Consider the following 17,039-nt stretch of genomic DNA (forward strand, 5'->3'; position numbering starts at 1 on the left):
GTATACTTTTACCTGCTTTGTACACGTACGTATGTGGAACTTGGTCTGCAATCCAGAGAGAAACACAGATTGAAGGCGTCTGAGAACAGGTTACCGAGGAGAATATGTGGACTTAAGTTGAAGGACAACCCCCATCCCCAGAATTGAAGGCTTCATAATTTGTGACCTGTACTAAATGTTATACGTGTGATTTAATCCGACCCTCTCTATGGTCTAGTGGTCAGAGTTCCTGACTATAGATCAAGAGGTCCGGGTTCGATTCCCGGACGCTACCAGATTTCCTGAGTAGTGAGTCTGGAACGGGGTCGACTCAGTCTCATGGGGATAATTGAGGAGCTATTTCAAGGAAACAGCGGCTCCGGTCTTGAAAACAGAGATTAACGGCCGTGGGGATCCGTTGCGATGACCACGTGACACCCTCTATCCACTAAAGTTGGCACTAACTTCGCCGACAAGCGGCGGTCGCTCGGTCGGTATAGTTCGCTTGCGGACTAAGACCACGGAGAGTGATTTACTCCAGAATGAAATAGCCAGACATACAGCAATCACGAGGTGAGAAATGAATACATTTCGGTCGTGAAACTTAGAGGAGAACGCACTTGCGAGACAGCCTCCCAAACGGGCTCTTCCTCTAAGTTTTACAATAACATCAACATGGATCTTAAGGAAATATGGTATGTGATAATGGACTTGATTCAACTGGCTCATGACAGTGTAAAACGGACAGCTCCTGTGAACACGCTAATGAAACTTTGGGTTTCATAAACGGCGACAAATACTGTATTTTCACCAGCTAACCAACCAAGAACTCCCACACACAAATTTATTCCCTGGATGCCCACACCCGTTACATTCATTGCTATTTGGACGTAAGATAGCTGGGAGCTGTTATCGTTTTTGGCACAAGCTTTAAACAGAAATGGCCACACAAGTCACGTATACAATCATATGTGCCTACAGTGTAAAGACGAAGCATAGTGCAGATATGGGCGGATACACGAACTCTATATTAACATAACATCTGTCTCTGGGTATTATGGTTCCATACAGAGTTTTTGGAAAGTCACTCCGTACTTTTGGAAGGCTATATTTTCTTAACCATTATTCATATAAAGGAAATGAACCGAAATGAACGTTAAACCATTAATTTTATGCCGGGAAATTGGTAGAATTTGTTTTGGTTACATTCAAAGAACTTCAGTTGGCAACACTGAATGCTCTTCCGTTTGTTTACACTCTGTAGTGCTCGTGTCAGTGCATTAGTAATTGTGTTGAGGGGCAGCCCATGTGAAAGAATTGGAAAATGGGAGAACTGTCCGATTTTGAGAGAGGACAGATCGTTGGTGCATGTTTCGCTGGTGCATTTGATAAAACCTGCTATATTATTAGGTGTATCGAGAGCGACAGTTTCTTACGTTATGTCGGCATATACGAATCATGGGAAGACAACATCTGCGAAGAGGAACAGCGGGCGAAAATCAACACTGACAGAAAGCGATCATCGTACACTGAGAAGAACTGTTTCGTGAAATCACATAACTACTGCAACATAGGCGATGGCAGAACTGAACACACGTATTCATCTTAACGACCGTGTTTCCAGAAAAAACTGTACGACGTACAAATCCAGCATCCACGGTATGGCTGAAGTTGCTTAACCTCTGATTACTGAGAGGAATGCTCAGATGTGCAAATGATGGTGTCACACCCATAAAACCTGGACATCAGACAACTGGAATGGCGCGCGTGATTTGGTCAGGTGAATCGTCCTTCACTGTTCCCTACACCAGGAAGAGTTTACGTTGGAGAAGACTCAACGAAGCCTACAATCCGGAACGCCTGGTGAGGTACCAACGGTGAAACATGAAGGAGGTTCCGTGATGGTTTGGGCAGCAATTCGTGGTACAATATTCTGTTGGTCCCATTAATATCCTTCGTGGCCGAATTACTTCAAGGGAATGCGCGGGCATTTTTGGTAATCAGGTTCATCCCATGATCCTGACGTTATTTCCGAACAACGATGCAGTTTTCCAGGATGATAATACTCCTATTCACACAGCCGAAACTGTTCAGTCATGATTTGAAGAGCATGAGGGTGAACTTCATCTTCCTTCGCCAACACAACTACCGGATCTGAACATCACTGAACCACTCTGGTCAGTTTTGGAGACTACAGTGAGGAACAGGTTTCGACCTCCAACATTTCTAAAGGAGTTTGAAGATGTCCTTCAAGAAGAATTGAATAAAATTCCGCTAGAGACTGTTCAAAACTTGCACAAGTCCATTCCGAGAAGGATTGCAGTTGTACTGAAGGCAAAGGGTGGTACAACACCGTATTAATAAAGAGGTGTGTGCAGTATCTGTAGTGTTTCCATTATTTTGTCCAACGCCTGTACATCTCTGGAGCTACTGCTTTGACATCTGGAGCACTCCACTGTCTGTCTTCACAAATATGGCCACGTAACAGTACACTCATGCACCATATGACATATCATTACATGGAAGCGTTGGATGCTAAGCGAACGGATAATATGAATGCGAACAATGCAGAGTCCTAACACTTTCTGAACACTCTGTATTATAAAATAATTCCAGTCACGAAACTGTTTTCAGCGAATGGATATGAATTCCATTTTACAGTTTCCTTTTATCATCTCCTCTGGATTCTAACTATGCAACTGAACGTGACAGAACTTCCGATGTCTCCACTTCACTGGACGTTTCTATCGAACAGGAATTCGCTTAACGGATATGAATATTCACAATAGTAATAAACCGTAGTTGTAACATCTATCATATTTCTCGTCAATGGGGCGTGCCCTCAAGTCCCGGGGCAGCAAATTCTGGAAAACAATAAACACTACGCTCAGTAACTTAACTACGTTTTAATTACGGGGGAGGGATGACTGTATTGTATTGTAATGGATTTGCTCCAAGCGTTTCGAGGAAACGGCTCGGTAAACACGTTCCAACGTGCAACAATGGAAGTTGTTGTCTCACTGGACGAATGTTATAGTTCGTTGCTTGGGAACAGTCAGGGCACCAATGAACTCGCTGGCCAGGAATCACATGACTTCTGCTTTCTGTGTTGCCCGTGCGGAGCCTATATAACGACCTGTTATGGGGCTCGACACCAAGACTGATTGAATGGCTGTCAGTCGCAATGTGACTGACTCTTGACTTAGATTAGTGCAGTGTAGTTACGGACGAGGGCACAACAAGAAAACTGGCAACCGCAATTTCCGAGAACCGTTATCAGCCCGAGTTGAACATGTATGTTACTGAAGGGAGCAGCGCAAATTGAGGAAACGGCAAAACAGTTGGTTTGAGATTGCCCGATTCCTTGGTGTGCCCTCGCCCTAGGAGTTCAGAAGATATCTTAGTTGAGTTCCGAGGTTCTAAGGTGAATTAACAAGAAATGGCAAGAAGACTTCATAGTGATCTGAAATGCTAGTTCCTGTGTTGAGACCAGTTACTTGGAGGCGGCTGGTGGAAACAGAATCCTAGTGCGTATGCAACGGTGGACTGGAATGTGTGCAAATCAGTGATAGCATTATATTAATTGTAATTAACCATTTAAAGACCAAATTTCTTCCAAAGTAAGTATATAAATGCAGTCCGTACCTCACAGGAAACACATTACGTCTCCGCTACAGAGCCCAACTGGTTAATGCTGTTTGGGGAAACAGTCGCTGTTTATTGTGAGAACCACACGGAACACATAAATACACTGCGTGGGCAGAATACAGAATTCTAGTATGTTAAAGCAGGTGGTGCATATAGTAACCATTAGGTTTTAAAAGGTTAAGAGAACTTGTACCCGAAATGCTAATAAATCCAATCATCCGAACCAGAACACATTACTTTCGTCACGTGTACCATCCCACACGTGACAGTAAAAATAAATGTACCGAAACTGGGATATAAGATGTAAGTAAGTAAGTAAGTAAGTAAAGGTATCCCTGTAACAGGCCGTGGAGGCCCATAGGGTTGTGAGATGTTGAGGTTCCCACATTTTCTAGACAACGGCTCATAGATGGCGGTAAGGTTGTCAGCCTTACGTGCCGGCCGCCCTTTACCCCCATGAATATTCCAAGGATATTCCTGGTACTCATTTCTGTTAGAGGCTGAGTCGACCCCAGGGCCTTAGAGGGGCTGGAAGGATTAGGTTAATTGGCTACCTTCCAGCTTGTAGCATCGTGCCTCAACCAACTACGCTACCGCATGCGGGATGTAAGATTTAGTATGAAAATAGAATGCCACTTCTATCCCAATGTCAGTCTCACCTGTACATAATATATCCCGTTATAACAAATGAGGCTTAAGCAACCGAGTCATGCTGTTATAACCAATACATCTGTCATGAAAATGTCACTGTAAAATTTAGGGTGATTTTTTTAGTTTGTTCGGTATGATAACCAACCAGTTAATAAATAACAAACTTTATTTTATTAGGTAATCATAATACATATAAATCAAAGGCGCCTGTATTTAAATGAATGTTGTCAGAAAACAAGAAGCCCAACCCATAATTCTTATAACTTACATTATACATTACAACGTTAATCGCACGTGGCTCTAATTATATACCATTACATCAACAACGCCGATAACAGCTGTCGCGTGGTCTAAGGCATTAAGGCAGCGTCTACACGAGCGCACAAAATGCGTCCGTTGTAACGAACGTACTTTGCTGAGGACGTTGCTGAGGACACCACACAGTTGCAGAATGCGGTGCGTAGTTTTTTGTCTGCAATGGAGCCAGAAGAAAGCGTAGCATTCGCCTCTCTTGTTTATTTCTACAACGGACGTCCAAGGAGAGCTCGTGTAGACGCTGCCTCAATGTCTTCGCCCGCTCAAGCGCTGGGATCGTGGGTTCGAATCCCACTCAAGGCATAAATGTTTGTATGCATTTATTCTGTGTGCAGGTAGCGGCCTTGCGACGGGCTGATCCCCCGTCCAAGGAGTCCTACCGACTGTCTAAGATTAAGAAACTGCAGTGAAACAGCGTTTCACGGATGACTTACGCTCCAAGTGGGAGCAACAGGAATAGTGATAGAAGAGAGATACCAACAACATTGATCTACCTGTTTTACTTACAGTATATCGCGAATAATTTAATTCTTTCGTACTATTATTTCGGATAGGGCGCGATATGAATGAACACTGCCGAACTGAAGAAGCATAAAGGTCTGTGTTCAAAACTGTGTCGTGCTAATCGGGAAAAATGACCTATGTTGACCAAAGACAAACGCATCCTCTATCATAATCCTGCCAGGCTGCGTACTTCTCAGGCTATGCGACAAGCCACAACGGAAAATGGTCCCACATATCCAGCTGCCCCGAGACACCATCAGCTTTCCATTTCGTAAGGAATCTCAAAACGGAGCTGAGGAATCGTTCCTTATTCGGATAATGAACTTTACGTTTATACAGAGTGTCCCAGGAGGAATGTGCCAGACTTCGAGAGAGTGTTAAAGTATGCCGATATAACCCAAAACACCTATGTCCAAAGTTGAAAGGTTTCGGAGATAATGGCCAGAGAAGTGTGAAACTTTGACACGTGTTACACACTTGTTGATTACCAAATACATATTAAAACTGGCAGGAATATGTGGTTTCTGTAATGTTAATAATGTACATAACATCAAACTAACTTGTGGGTGACATGAAGCCATTAAATTGGGCCTCAAAAATACTCGCACGCCATGTCATAGTTGTCCTTAGGGTTCCAAGGACTATACATGACACATGAATGACAAGCGCTGACGTAATATGCCTGACTGCGCATTCTGGTATAAGCCGACTACATAACTGTAATAAACATACGATCACAGAAAATCTCTTTTGGAATTTCGTTTCCATTATCTCATGTGGATTATTATGGGACCACGTATGCATATTTCGTAAATTATTTACACCGTCCAGGGTATAAGACGCCTCATCACTGAATAAAATGACAGTTCGGGATGAGCTTTTATCCAGTGGCACAAATCCATACTCTGTGCATGGTCGCCTGGTTCCAGATGTTGTACCCTTTGATCATGGTAAAGATACAACTCTTCATCATGTAAAGTTCGCCAAACCTGCATACGTGATACGCCGATGCGAGAGGCAATTCTACGAGTGGACAGACGCGGACTTCTCTGAACCATCTCAAGAACGTTCTCTCGTGTGTTTATCATTCGTACATCCTCCCTTTCAGATTGTACAGAAACACTCGGAAGAAAACCAGTATCACGCAATGTCTGGTGAATTCGCGTAAATACACTTCAACATGTAATCCTTCGATCGGGAAAACGCCTTTGGTATGCTTCAACAGCAGCACGTGCACTGCCACCGCAAAATCCACACACAAAATGCATATCACAATATTCCACGTGTGAAAACACAAGAGGCATTTCAGCAACTCATCACAATTAACCTACCACCCATTCAAAACGCGATCGCAACGTATACTGAAGGGAGCTTACGGCTAGTGTGAATCACCACACTCAAGGACAAACATAGATAAGACATGTCAGCTGACAGGTACAGTGCGTGGACTCGCCAGAAGACCACACTTTTCTCGGGCCATTATCTCCGTAACCGTTCAACTTTGGACATAGGTGTTTTGGGTTATATCGGCATACTTTAACATAAGGAACACCCTCCCGAAGTTTGGCACATTCCTCCCGGGACACCCTGTATAAAGACATTTCCAAAAGGCGGTCAAACAGAGGCTGAAGGGTTGGGAGTAACGAACAGGCGTTCATATTCTTGCCTCAAGTTTTTCTGAGTAGAAATTCGTGTTCACCTCGTGAGCTTACGTACTGTCACAGTCTTCTGGGTGAAATGGTTTGAAAACAGTCCTACCGTTAATATAATCTGCTGTCAGTCATTTCGCGTTGAAACGTTTCCAAAAGAGGCTTCCACAATATGGCGTTTACTAACAGATGAATGCGCCACCGCAAAGGCAACTTAACACATCCTCTCAGCAGTACATACCCTAATCCTCTGGAAGGAGCCTCCTTCTTCCTCCTCTGCAGCTCCGCCATGTAGGCAGACATACGCTCGTTGGAAGTGAGGAGGTTCTTGGCAGCCTCCAAGGTTTGCGTCTGGTGTCGACAAGCAGCCAGTAGTTTAGTTGTACCCTCGCGCATCTTAATCTCCAGGTCGATCTTCTGCTCCAGATCATATTCCTGCAACAATGAGTGCTTATTACATACTGACTCAATGGCCGATCTTCTGCTCCAGATCATATTCCTGCAACAATGGCGCACAGCCCTTCTTGAGATACCAAGAGAAGGCTAATGTGGGAATTAAATTCTCCATGGAACCGGAAGTTTATTACTGTGTATACCCTAATACGTGCTCCGGTACCATTATGGAGTTATATAAAGACGTTGTGGGATGTCGTATGAAGAGACAACCACTAGTTGAACTGTCCTATAGGATTTATTGCAGCTGCACAGTATACACAGACGGATAATAACAATAGTGAACTGTAGAAACTAGAACCGTAACTGTCACTCAGTGTATCTTCTTATATAATCTAGAGTCGGATATATAGAAAACATGTCACTCTCAGTATTGTTATAGGCTTTGCCTAGCAACCGCTGTTCACTAGTCGCTGCTAGGCAATGAAGCTTGCGTTGTCACGCTTGTTTGAATGTGGGCAGCTCCCACAACGTAAATGCCAATCAATTTGGTAGCGTGGTATAAGGCATGAACCGTCTTTGCTCTNACCGGTGAGTCCGAGGCAGTCGAGTTGCCCAGTGAGTCGGGTGTGAGACTGCCGGACAGCCGAGGCAGCCATTCTTGGCCCAGCGCAGAGCCGAAGATTCCGAAGACCGAGCGCTGGAGTGGAGAGGCGGAAGCTGCAGCGTGTTGACTAATGTTGCGGAGTTAGTTGCCTGAGTGCGAGCGCGGTCATAGGAGCGATGAGGCGGTAGCTACGCCAGACGCCCAGTGAGTCGGACATGACCGCCGGCTAGCTGAGGCAGCCCAGTGAGTCGGGCATGCCAGCGGAGTGGCGAGGCGGCCATTCCTGGCGCAGCGCAGGGCCGAAGACTCCCAAAGACCGAGCGCTGGCGACGAAGTTTGCTGGTGGATGTTGCTTGAGTGAAGATGGATCGTACACTGAAGATGCCAGGTCGGAGCTACTCCTTTTATACGATGCTCGATGGCGGAGCGAAAATTTGCTGAGCGCTGATTGGCTAGCGCGCGTAATGATGTAGATGCGGGCTAGCCGCAAGCGCTGTATAAATGCGAATGTTTGAAGCAATGAGATTGGTTAGCGCACGTGATGGTGAAAAGGGAGCTGAATAGCGAGCGTTGCAGAAATGCGTGATAATGTGGGATATTCCCACATCACTCCCCCCCCCCTTGCGAGAAGTGATGCTGCTGCTGCTTGCGAGTTGTCTGCGGTGTCCATGCTGCGCCGGGATGCACCAATGTGGGAGTCGTTGATGATCTTCACAACACGCGCTTCCAATCACGTCGGGGTCACCATTGTGGGATGTCGTATGAAGAGACAACCACTAGTTGAACTGTCCTATAGGATTTATTGCAGCTGCACAGTATACACAGACGGATAATAACAATAGTGAACTGTAGAAACTAGAACCGTAACTGTCACTCAGTGTATCTCCTTATATAACCTAGAGTCGGACATATAGAAAACATGTCACTCTCAGTATTGTTGTAGGCTTTGCCTAGCAACCGCTGTTTACTCGTCGTTGCTAGGCAATGAAGCTTGCGTTGTCACGCTTGTTTGAATGTGGGCAGCTCCCACAACGTAAATGCCAATCAATTTGGTAGCGTGGTATAAGGCATGAACCGTCTTTGCTCTCTCGAACGCTAGGATCGTGGGTTAGAATCCCATTCAAGGCATGGACGTCTCTGTTCGTTTATTGTGTGTAAGTAGCGGCCATGCGATGGACTGATCCCACGTCTAAGGAGCCATACCAACTGTGTATAAAGGTAAAGTTGTCTCTGTGCTTAACTAATTAAGCACTATGACAAGAAGGCGTATAGGGCAGTGGATGTATAGATCCACGTTTTCTTGAACTCGGCATTAGTTGGAGGTGAGCAGTCAGCTTCACGCCCCGGCCGCTTCAACCCCGGGGAAAGAGCCCCCCCCCGTACCCATTGAATAGGATGTTGGGTGGACCCCAGAGCCTGCCTGGACGACAAACTAAAGTAAAGTAAAGCTATCCCTGTACGGCTCAAAGATGGCGGCAAGGTTGTCAACCTTACGCGTCGGCCGCGCTTTACTCCCAAGGAAAATTATTTAATTAATTCCTGGTACTCATTTCTGTTAGAGGCTGAGTCGACCCCAGGGCCATAGTGCGGCTGGAAGGATCAGGTCAATTGAAAAAAAATCCGATGACCTCATCGGGACTTGAACCCGCGACCTTCCGGCTTGTAACATAGTGTCTCAATCAACTACGCTATCGCGTGCCCCCTGCCTGGACGACATAGATAAGAGAAAATTCTTGACCCTACCGGGACTCGAACTTCGATCCCTCAGTCGTCCAGCCCGTAGCTAGTCGCTTTACCGACTGCGCTATCCCGGCTCCTAGTTCGCGATATATCAACAGTTGCAAATGTCGGATGTTTCACGGTATAAAGGGGGCTGATGATTGGACTTCCTTTCCCGAAGATTGACACTACTGTCAGAATACTCTAAGGTTCAAAATTCCATCGCACTTTTCAGCTTGTTCCAGATTTTCCGTCGAAACTTCAATGGCAATCACACTACTACGATTACAAACATAAACCCGACAATGTTGCCTCTGTTATGACTTATCATTTCTTTTTTGCAGTAGTACATAAAGCACTATAAAAACTTGGAATGAGTCAACAGAAACAGCGTCGATGCGAAGAGCAGTGCGGAAGCAACAACGTGCTACCCGTGGCGTGGATGCAGGACACAGAGAAGCCTTGTTGTGGCGGCACGGTGTACACAGAGGCCCGAACAAAAACTGTGACCAGTCTGTGGTGATGCAGACATCAAAATAACATCCACGACGGAAGAACTGAATGCATTCAGTAGGCCACTCTTAATATATAACAGGCAGCGGCGAAGCTGCCCAGTTCTTTATTAATGCTATGTATGGGGGGAGATGTGGGATGGCTCCACGCACTCTTAATCTCGACGCTGGAGAGTGTGATCGGCTTCACTTTCCGGTTGCTTTATACTCGGGGAAATTGACATCTTACGCACTAAAATGGGGTTCGGTGGGCCACTGATCAGGTCTGGATAAAACGCAAAAAAACCCATGACCTGCCGAGAATCGATAGGGTTCCCACTACATAGGAAACTACATCTCAGGTCGAAACATTCTACTCAGCGTACTAACATGAAACTTACATATTTGTATGGGCATCAGTTTTATGTAAGGAGTGAATAAAGGCTTATTCAAATGTCAAAATGTCAGTCAAATGCTCGGCCGATAACGTGAAGTTTCAGGAACGTTTCTCCATGCGCTTCATCAATATCCGGTAGAAAGTTTAGGTGTGGGAAGACACGACATACACACAAACATCCACACATACGACGATACTTCATATTTTTGTGTAAAAAAAAAATGTGCTCAAACTTAAGGCCTCGACATGCGTTGTACAGAATACAGCTGAACTGCGTCTCTCTCAAGGATCGGCCTAACAACTGAACACTTAAGTTCGACTAAAGACTCAGCAACGATGTCCCACAATTATGAACACTTTTAATGCCCATAAAGTTCATGGAAATATACGACAATAAACAGACGAAAACGTGAAAGGTACAAGGTGATTCACTCAGAGCTGGCCACAAATTGATAACTATAAATCACGAAATATTGCCAGAAGCATAACAACTCGTACTCTTACCCAAATATAATTAGAATGATCAAGGCAAGAAGGATAAAATTGGCAAGGCATGTAGCACGCGCGGGAAGAATACATACAGAATTTTGGTGGGCAAGCTAGAAAGAAAGAGCCCAACAGCACGACCCAGAAGTAAATAATAGAATATTAAAATGGATCTCAGACAAACAGAATGGCGTGGCATGGACTGGATTCATCTGGCTCAGGACAGGAGCCAGTGACGGATTCTTGTGAACACGGTAATGAACCATCAGGTTCCATAAAATGTTGAGAAATTCTTGAGTAGGTAAGCAACTGATGGTGTCTCAGGGAGGGCTCAGCAATCAAGCATTAATTTACCCATGAAACAGAAGGAGAGTAGGTATCTTGGTAGGCCGCGCCATAGCTCAAGCGGTTAGTCCCTGGCTTCCCACCGCGGCGGCCCGGCTTCGAGCCCGGGTCTGGTCAAGTGGGATTTGTGGTGGAGAAAGTGGCGCTGGGGCAGGTTTTCTCCGAGTACTTCGGTTTCTCCTGCCAATCTTCATTCCACCAATTGCTCCACAGTCACCCTATCATCTGGGGCTGGTACAAGAGGCCAGAAGTGACCGCAGTAAAGGGACTTAGTCCCACCCCACTAGCAAAAAAAAATGCATCTTGGTAGACGTGCAGGTAACTGGGTTACAGAAAATGCTGAAACTGGTTTCTACCCGTCTGGAGACACAGGCTAACAATGCGCTCAGGTTCGCGAATGCTGAAGCCAGCAAGGGTTGGCAAAGCGCGGAATCACAAACTGAAGGAAAAGTCGCGAACCGGATCAGTGTTTCCTGGTACACAGCATCGTTTCGTTTTCATCTCTAATTTATTGCGTGATTTACAGTTATTAATTCGAGCCTTCCTGCGAGTGAATCACCCTATATAATAAATTACATTAATGAATTCGTTCTATGGGGAAAGAGAAACATGTTTCACGAACATTCTGAGTGCTGGGTAGTTATATAGCCAAAATGAGCGCTTCAAAATTACCAGTAAAATATCCGAAGGGGGCCAAAGTCATGCATATTTCATGCAATGTCCGCAGGGGACGGAGTTCTCGTGAGTCAATCGCTACTGCGAAGGGCAGATGGCGGATATACACACAGGAGTGAACAAAGTACGAACTAACGCTACACGCAAGCGTTTCTTAGCCTGAACAGTTTACATATAGGAGGGAGGGGAGGAAATCCCTTAAAATCCATAAAAGAAATCTATACATTTTATTCCTCACATAAATGATCGACTCGGTTGTTGATAAATAACTTACCAATGAGTATTTGTTGTTTTCATGACGTAGTGCTTAATTAATTAGGCAGAGATAACTTTTTTTTCCCCACCCCTTGGCACTACAGCCCCAGTGGGCCTTGGCCTACTTCCATGAAACTGTCCGTTTCACTTCGGTTTTACTAGATCTTAAGACATATGGTAGGACTCCTTGGGCGGGTGATCAGCTCGTCGCAAGGCCTCTACCTGTACAAACTTTTACCTTTACTTATCTAATATTTACTAGCAAAACGCACGTCGAAATTGTTAAAAACAAAGTTCATCAGAAGTATCTGACTTCAAAAATTTGTAAAGCTCTGTAAAGGCAGCAACATTTAGGCCCTGTGGGGTCACTAAAGCACTGAATTTTAAATGAAAAAAACTCATGAACTACGTGGCGCCACTGTCTTAATGAAAGGCACCTAAAATGCTCCAAAGAGAGGTACAATCACATCACAAGAAAACGATCTGCATCAACATTCAACAAAAACTTCTCGTGATCCGAGACTTGGTTTCGATCACAGATCCACTGGACCTACACTGGATCTCAGCTACCACGGACAGAAGACAGCTGGGCAGATAACAATCGTGTCATTCAGCTATATTACATCACACTGTTCCCTTGTCGGCCGGATCAGTGGGGAGGAAATGACGCTCGAAATAGCACGCCATTTTAATCGTGGGCAGTGAACTTCGGCCACGAGAACAACGCTTCTTCAGTTAACATCCTATATTCTACCTGAGAGGCGAACAGACTGGTTGGTTACTTATGCAACCCAATAAGATCTGCGTTTTTTCTTCTTCTATTCCTGCTGCTCACACTCGGAGCATAGGTCAGCCTTACGTCCCGGCCGCCCTTCACCCCCCAGGAAGATTCCTGGTACTCATTTCTGTTAGAGGCTGAGTCGACCCCAAGGCCATGATGCGGCTAGAAGGATTAGGTCACTTGAAAAATCCCGTGACATGATCGGGAATCGAACCCGCGACCTTCCGGCTTGTATCATAGTGCCTCAACCAACTAAGCTACCGCGTGCCCCCATGGCACTATAATGTATTTTTCTTCATTTACGAATAAATTTACTAATGTCATTTCACTAAAACCGCCAAGTTACTGAAAGCAGTTCAGAAATAAGATTCTCACAGGCGAGTTAACTGAAGCGGATTACAAGCACGAAAATATGGACGAGAGGACATAGCGAAGCGTCTACCAGTTATAAGCTACATTTGTGGAACTCACGATGAGAGAAAGCAAGGGATAACGCATGGGGATTATTAACTCTATTCAATGAAAACAGCGATGAAATGTGACTGCAGCGGAGCGCAAAGTAGAGAGATCTGATTGGACTGGATGGGGAGTCTGTTTTGATATCCAGATTGGTTTTGTATGTGGAAGACAAACTCATGCGGATGAATTAGACACGCCAGGGCGGTTACCCGTCTCGCTACACCAAGTTATATGGATCTGACATCGACGCTTCCGTCTGTGATCTGAACAGTACCATCCGCGTTATATTCACGGATCTATAGGCGATTCACATTCGGAATTTCTATGATTATTTTATTAAGTTTTAGTGGCCAGTATGTACCAAAGCACACCTCTCATGAAAGAAAGGTACTAACTCCTATGAATCAGAATCATCCTTAAGAAGACGATGGTCGTTCGGATGGGTAAGAATTAACACGTTTATGTGACTCATCACAAAACTGGACGGCTGAAGGTTCGATTACCGGCAGCGACAACAGGTTTTTCTCTTCACTCCAGCGTCCAGAGCGGCTGTGGGAGCCCACCCAGCCTCCTATCCAATGGGTACCAGGTGCTTTTCCCCGGGAATAAAGCGGCCAGGTTGTGAAGTTTACCACCCACCTTCATGTAATGACGAGATCAAGAATGGTGGAGCTATACCTCCACTCCCACATACGTCTTCATGACGTGGTGCTGAATTAATTAGGCACAGGGATAACTCTGCCTCCTACCTTTACTTACGTAACATTTACTAGCAAAATACGGGTCGAAATTTGAAAAGGTCCCTATCCTGGGCCAGATGAACCCATCCACAGAGCCAATGCTTGAAATATATATACTGTGAACGAAGTTAAGTACCTGCATTTAACTGCAGAGATTATGTTTGCATGCCGAATTTGGAAGCAGCAGCTCGTGTGATCGATTCCTGATCAGGTCACTGGATTTTTCAATTGATCTCATTCTTCCAGCCGCACTATGGCTCTGGAGTCGACTCAGTCTCTAAAAGAAATTCCTGGGGGCAAAGGGTGGCCGGCCGGCTCTTAAGACCGACGACCTCGCCGCCATCTGTGAGCCGATTGGCTGGAAAATGTGGGAACTTCAACGTTCCACAACCCTATGGGCCTCCACGGACTGTTACAGGGATTACTTTACTTTTAGCTTTTTTACGTCGTGGGCTATTTGTAACTACTGTACCAATATTCGCTTTGAGAAATTAAATAAAATCCACGATAAACCTGAAGTCACGATAATGGGCGACAGTTCGACTCTTTCCGGGTACCTCCAAAATACAAGCCTACCGCTACAACAATCTGCTCGGTAAGAAAGCGTAAACATTTAAACAAACACGTGCGCTGTATCGGTGGTGGTGACCGAGACTGCAAGACCCGTGCTGAAGACACTCCGCTCTGTTTATCTCGCGGAAAACTGTTGATGTGTCTGTGAACTCCGCGTGCCAGATCCGCATCACGGCCTGCTGGAGAGACACTTCACTCAGTTTTATAAATAATCATGAAACCCCCCCACCTCTCCGCGGTAACGGCCTCCCTCCTGGTAGACAAACCAAAACACTCCTTGCAATGATGTATCACCCGCTGAAGGAGAAGCAGCTTACAACGTATACGTCATTCCCGCTCCTTAATACACATGTTCCATTAATTGGTGAAACGAAGGGAAAAATCAGTGCTTCAAGACGCAGTCTACTTAGACCGTACACGCAGATGGTTCTGCTAAGAAGATTGGAATGACGCTAACATTGCTCTCACATGATGTTTTTTCCCACTCTGTTCTTGCTCCCACTTTGAGGCATAGGGCTGATTTCTCAGTTTCATGTTCACTTTTACAGACGGTAGGACTCCTTGGACGGGTAATCAGCACGTCGCAAGGCCTCTACACAAACACAGGACAAAACGAACAGAATAAACGCATGCACACACCAAACATCCATGCCTTGTGTGGGATTGGAACCTACGATCCCGGCTTCCGAGCGAGCGAAGATGGTATATGCCCCAGACCGCTCGGCTACCGTGACCGGCTTCCACATGATATAATAGGAGGTACGAATGATCGCGCCATAGCTCAGGTGGTTAGTCGCCGGCTTCACACCGCGGCGGCCCGGGTTCCAGCCCGGGTATGGTCAAGTGGGATTTGTGGTGGACAAAGTAGCGCTGGGGCAGGTTTTCTCCGAGTACTTCGGTTCCCCTGCCAATCTTCATTCCACCAAATTCTCCATCATCATCATAATCAGCCGGGGCAGGTACAACAGGCATTAAGTGACAGATGTGCCGAGTGGACCCGGCTGGACTCCACCCGCCATTATGCGAAGTAAAAAAAAAATTAGGAGGCACGAATTAAAAACTATGGCATCCATGCGACCTGAAGTGAACTTCCTCGAGAGCAAGGGAACTCTGCCAAGTCGTTCGGAAATACACACAAAATTCCATAACTATATCTCCCTGAAAACATCTTAAAATCACACTAGCAACATTGATTTCACCTCAGGGGCTTCAAGAAAATATTTCCAAATAACTTGATAGAGCATCTGGGTTTTAATTTCGTGGGACATATCTTTTTTTAAATGATTAAGAGACAAAAAGCCAAGCAGATTTACAGTTCTTAGTCATTCTTTTGCCATGAATGTTACGAACCATGAAATCTTCATTTCACAGTTCTGTGTTGTAAGAAAAAAAAAGTTGGGTAAAGGCAAAGTTTCCCCTGTGCTTAACTAATTAAGCACTGCGCCATGAAGGCGTATGGGGGAGTGGATGCAGAGATCCATGTTTTCTTGACCTCGGCATTAGCTGGAGGCGAGCTTCACGTCCTGCCCGCTTTATCCCCGGTACCAATTGGATAGGAGGTTGTTTCAACCCCGGAGCCGGTCGGGACGACGTGGAGAAGAGACAATTCTTGACCCTACTGTGATCTCGGTCGTCCAGCCCGTAGCCAGTCGCTATACCGACTAAGCCATCCTGACTCGAAAAAATACTTAGGCCTATATTTATTGTCACGACGTCCCAGACATTTGACATGGAGTCCGGACGTGTAACTCTCCTCCACACATTAAGGGGTTTTTAATGAATTTAGAAACTATATTTTGTGGGACGTACTTATACAAGTATCTGCTGATGTAGTCTGGTAAAGATGCTGCTACCCTGTGAGAATGCTGTTGGTTTTGCTATACTCTTTATCACCATCTCCTGCTTCTCATATTGGCAGGATGAGCTAAACGTATGGCATACGACCAAAAGCTTGTTTTAAACAAGAGCCTGTAGGATTATAAAAGTCAATGTAATTTCAGAAGACATGGAAATCAAATTGATATGTTATAACCGCCCCAATGGCCCACAAGCCTAAATGGTATTTCATTAAGAGTTATTCTCAGTATTTTATAATAATTACGCAGAGTGTGACATAGCCCACCTCTTGCACACACGAAGCTGCCTATTTCCCAGATGGACCACACACACAAAGACACCAGATGGCCCCCTGGTGATTTAGTTCAGCATTTCTTGGAATTTTTGGTTCCAGAGTCGCTCGGCGACTCACTTTGGAAATTTGACTCTTGACAGTTTCTGCTAGTCTTAAGTCACACGAAGGCGTGCCAGGAGGGGACGCTATGGCCAGCATACATCATTCCTTGTTAAAAGATACGTTAGCTTCATCATCATCA

General features: G+C 45.3%; 1 protein-coding gene across 10 annotated transcripts in view; it reads right to left on the reverse strand.

Moving 5' to 3' along the window:
- The window catches only part of LOC111868427 (rhotekin), a 161,188-nt gene that overhangs the window by 9,000 nt on the left and 135,149 nt on the right, over positions 1–17,039 (reverse strand). For all 10 annotated transcript variants that reach the window (XM_033753049.1, XM_023859043.2, XM_023859039.1 and 7 more), the window contains one exon: positions 6,988–7,181. In XM_033753049.1, coding sequence (XP_033608940.1) covers positions 6,988–7,181 — 194 coding nt within the window. The remainder of the gene's footprint in view (positions 1–6,987; positions 7,182–17,039) is intronic.

The sequence above is a fragment of the Cryptotermes secundus genome, unplaced genomic scaffold (genome assembly GCF_002891405.2).
Source record: "Cryptotermes secundus unplaced genomic scaffold, Csec_1.0 scaffold106, whole genome shotgun sequence".
Classification (NCBI taxonomy): Eukaryota; Metazoa; Arthropoda; class Insecta; order Blattodea; family Kalotermitidae; genus Cryptotermes; species Cryptotermes secundus.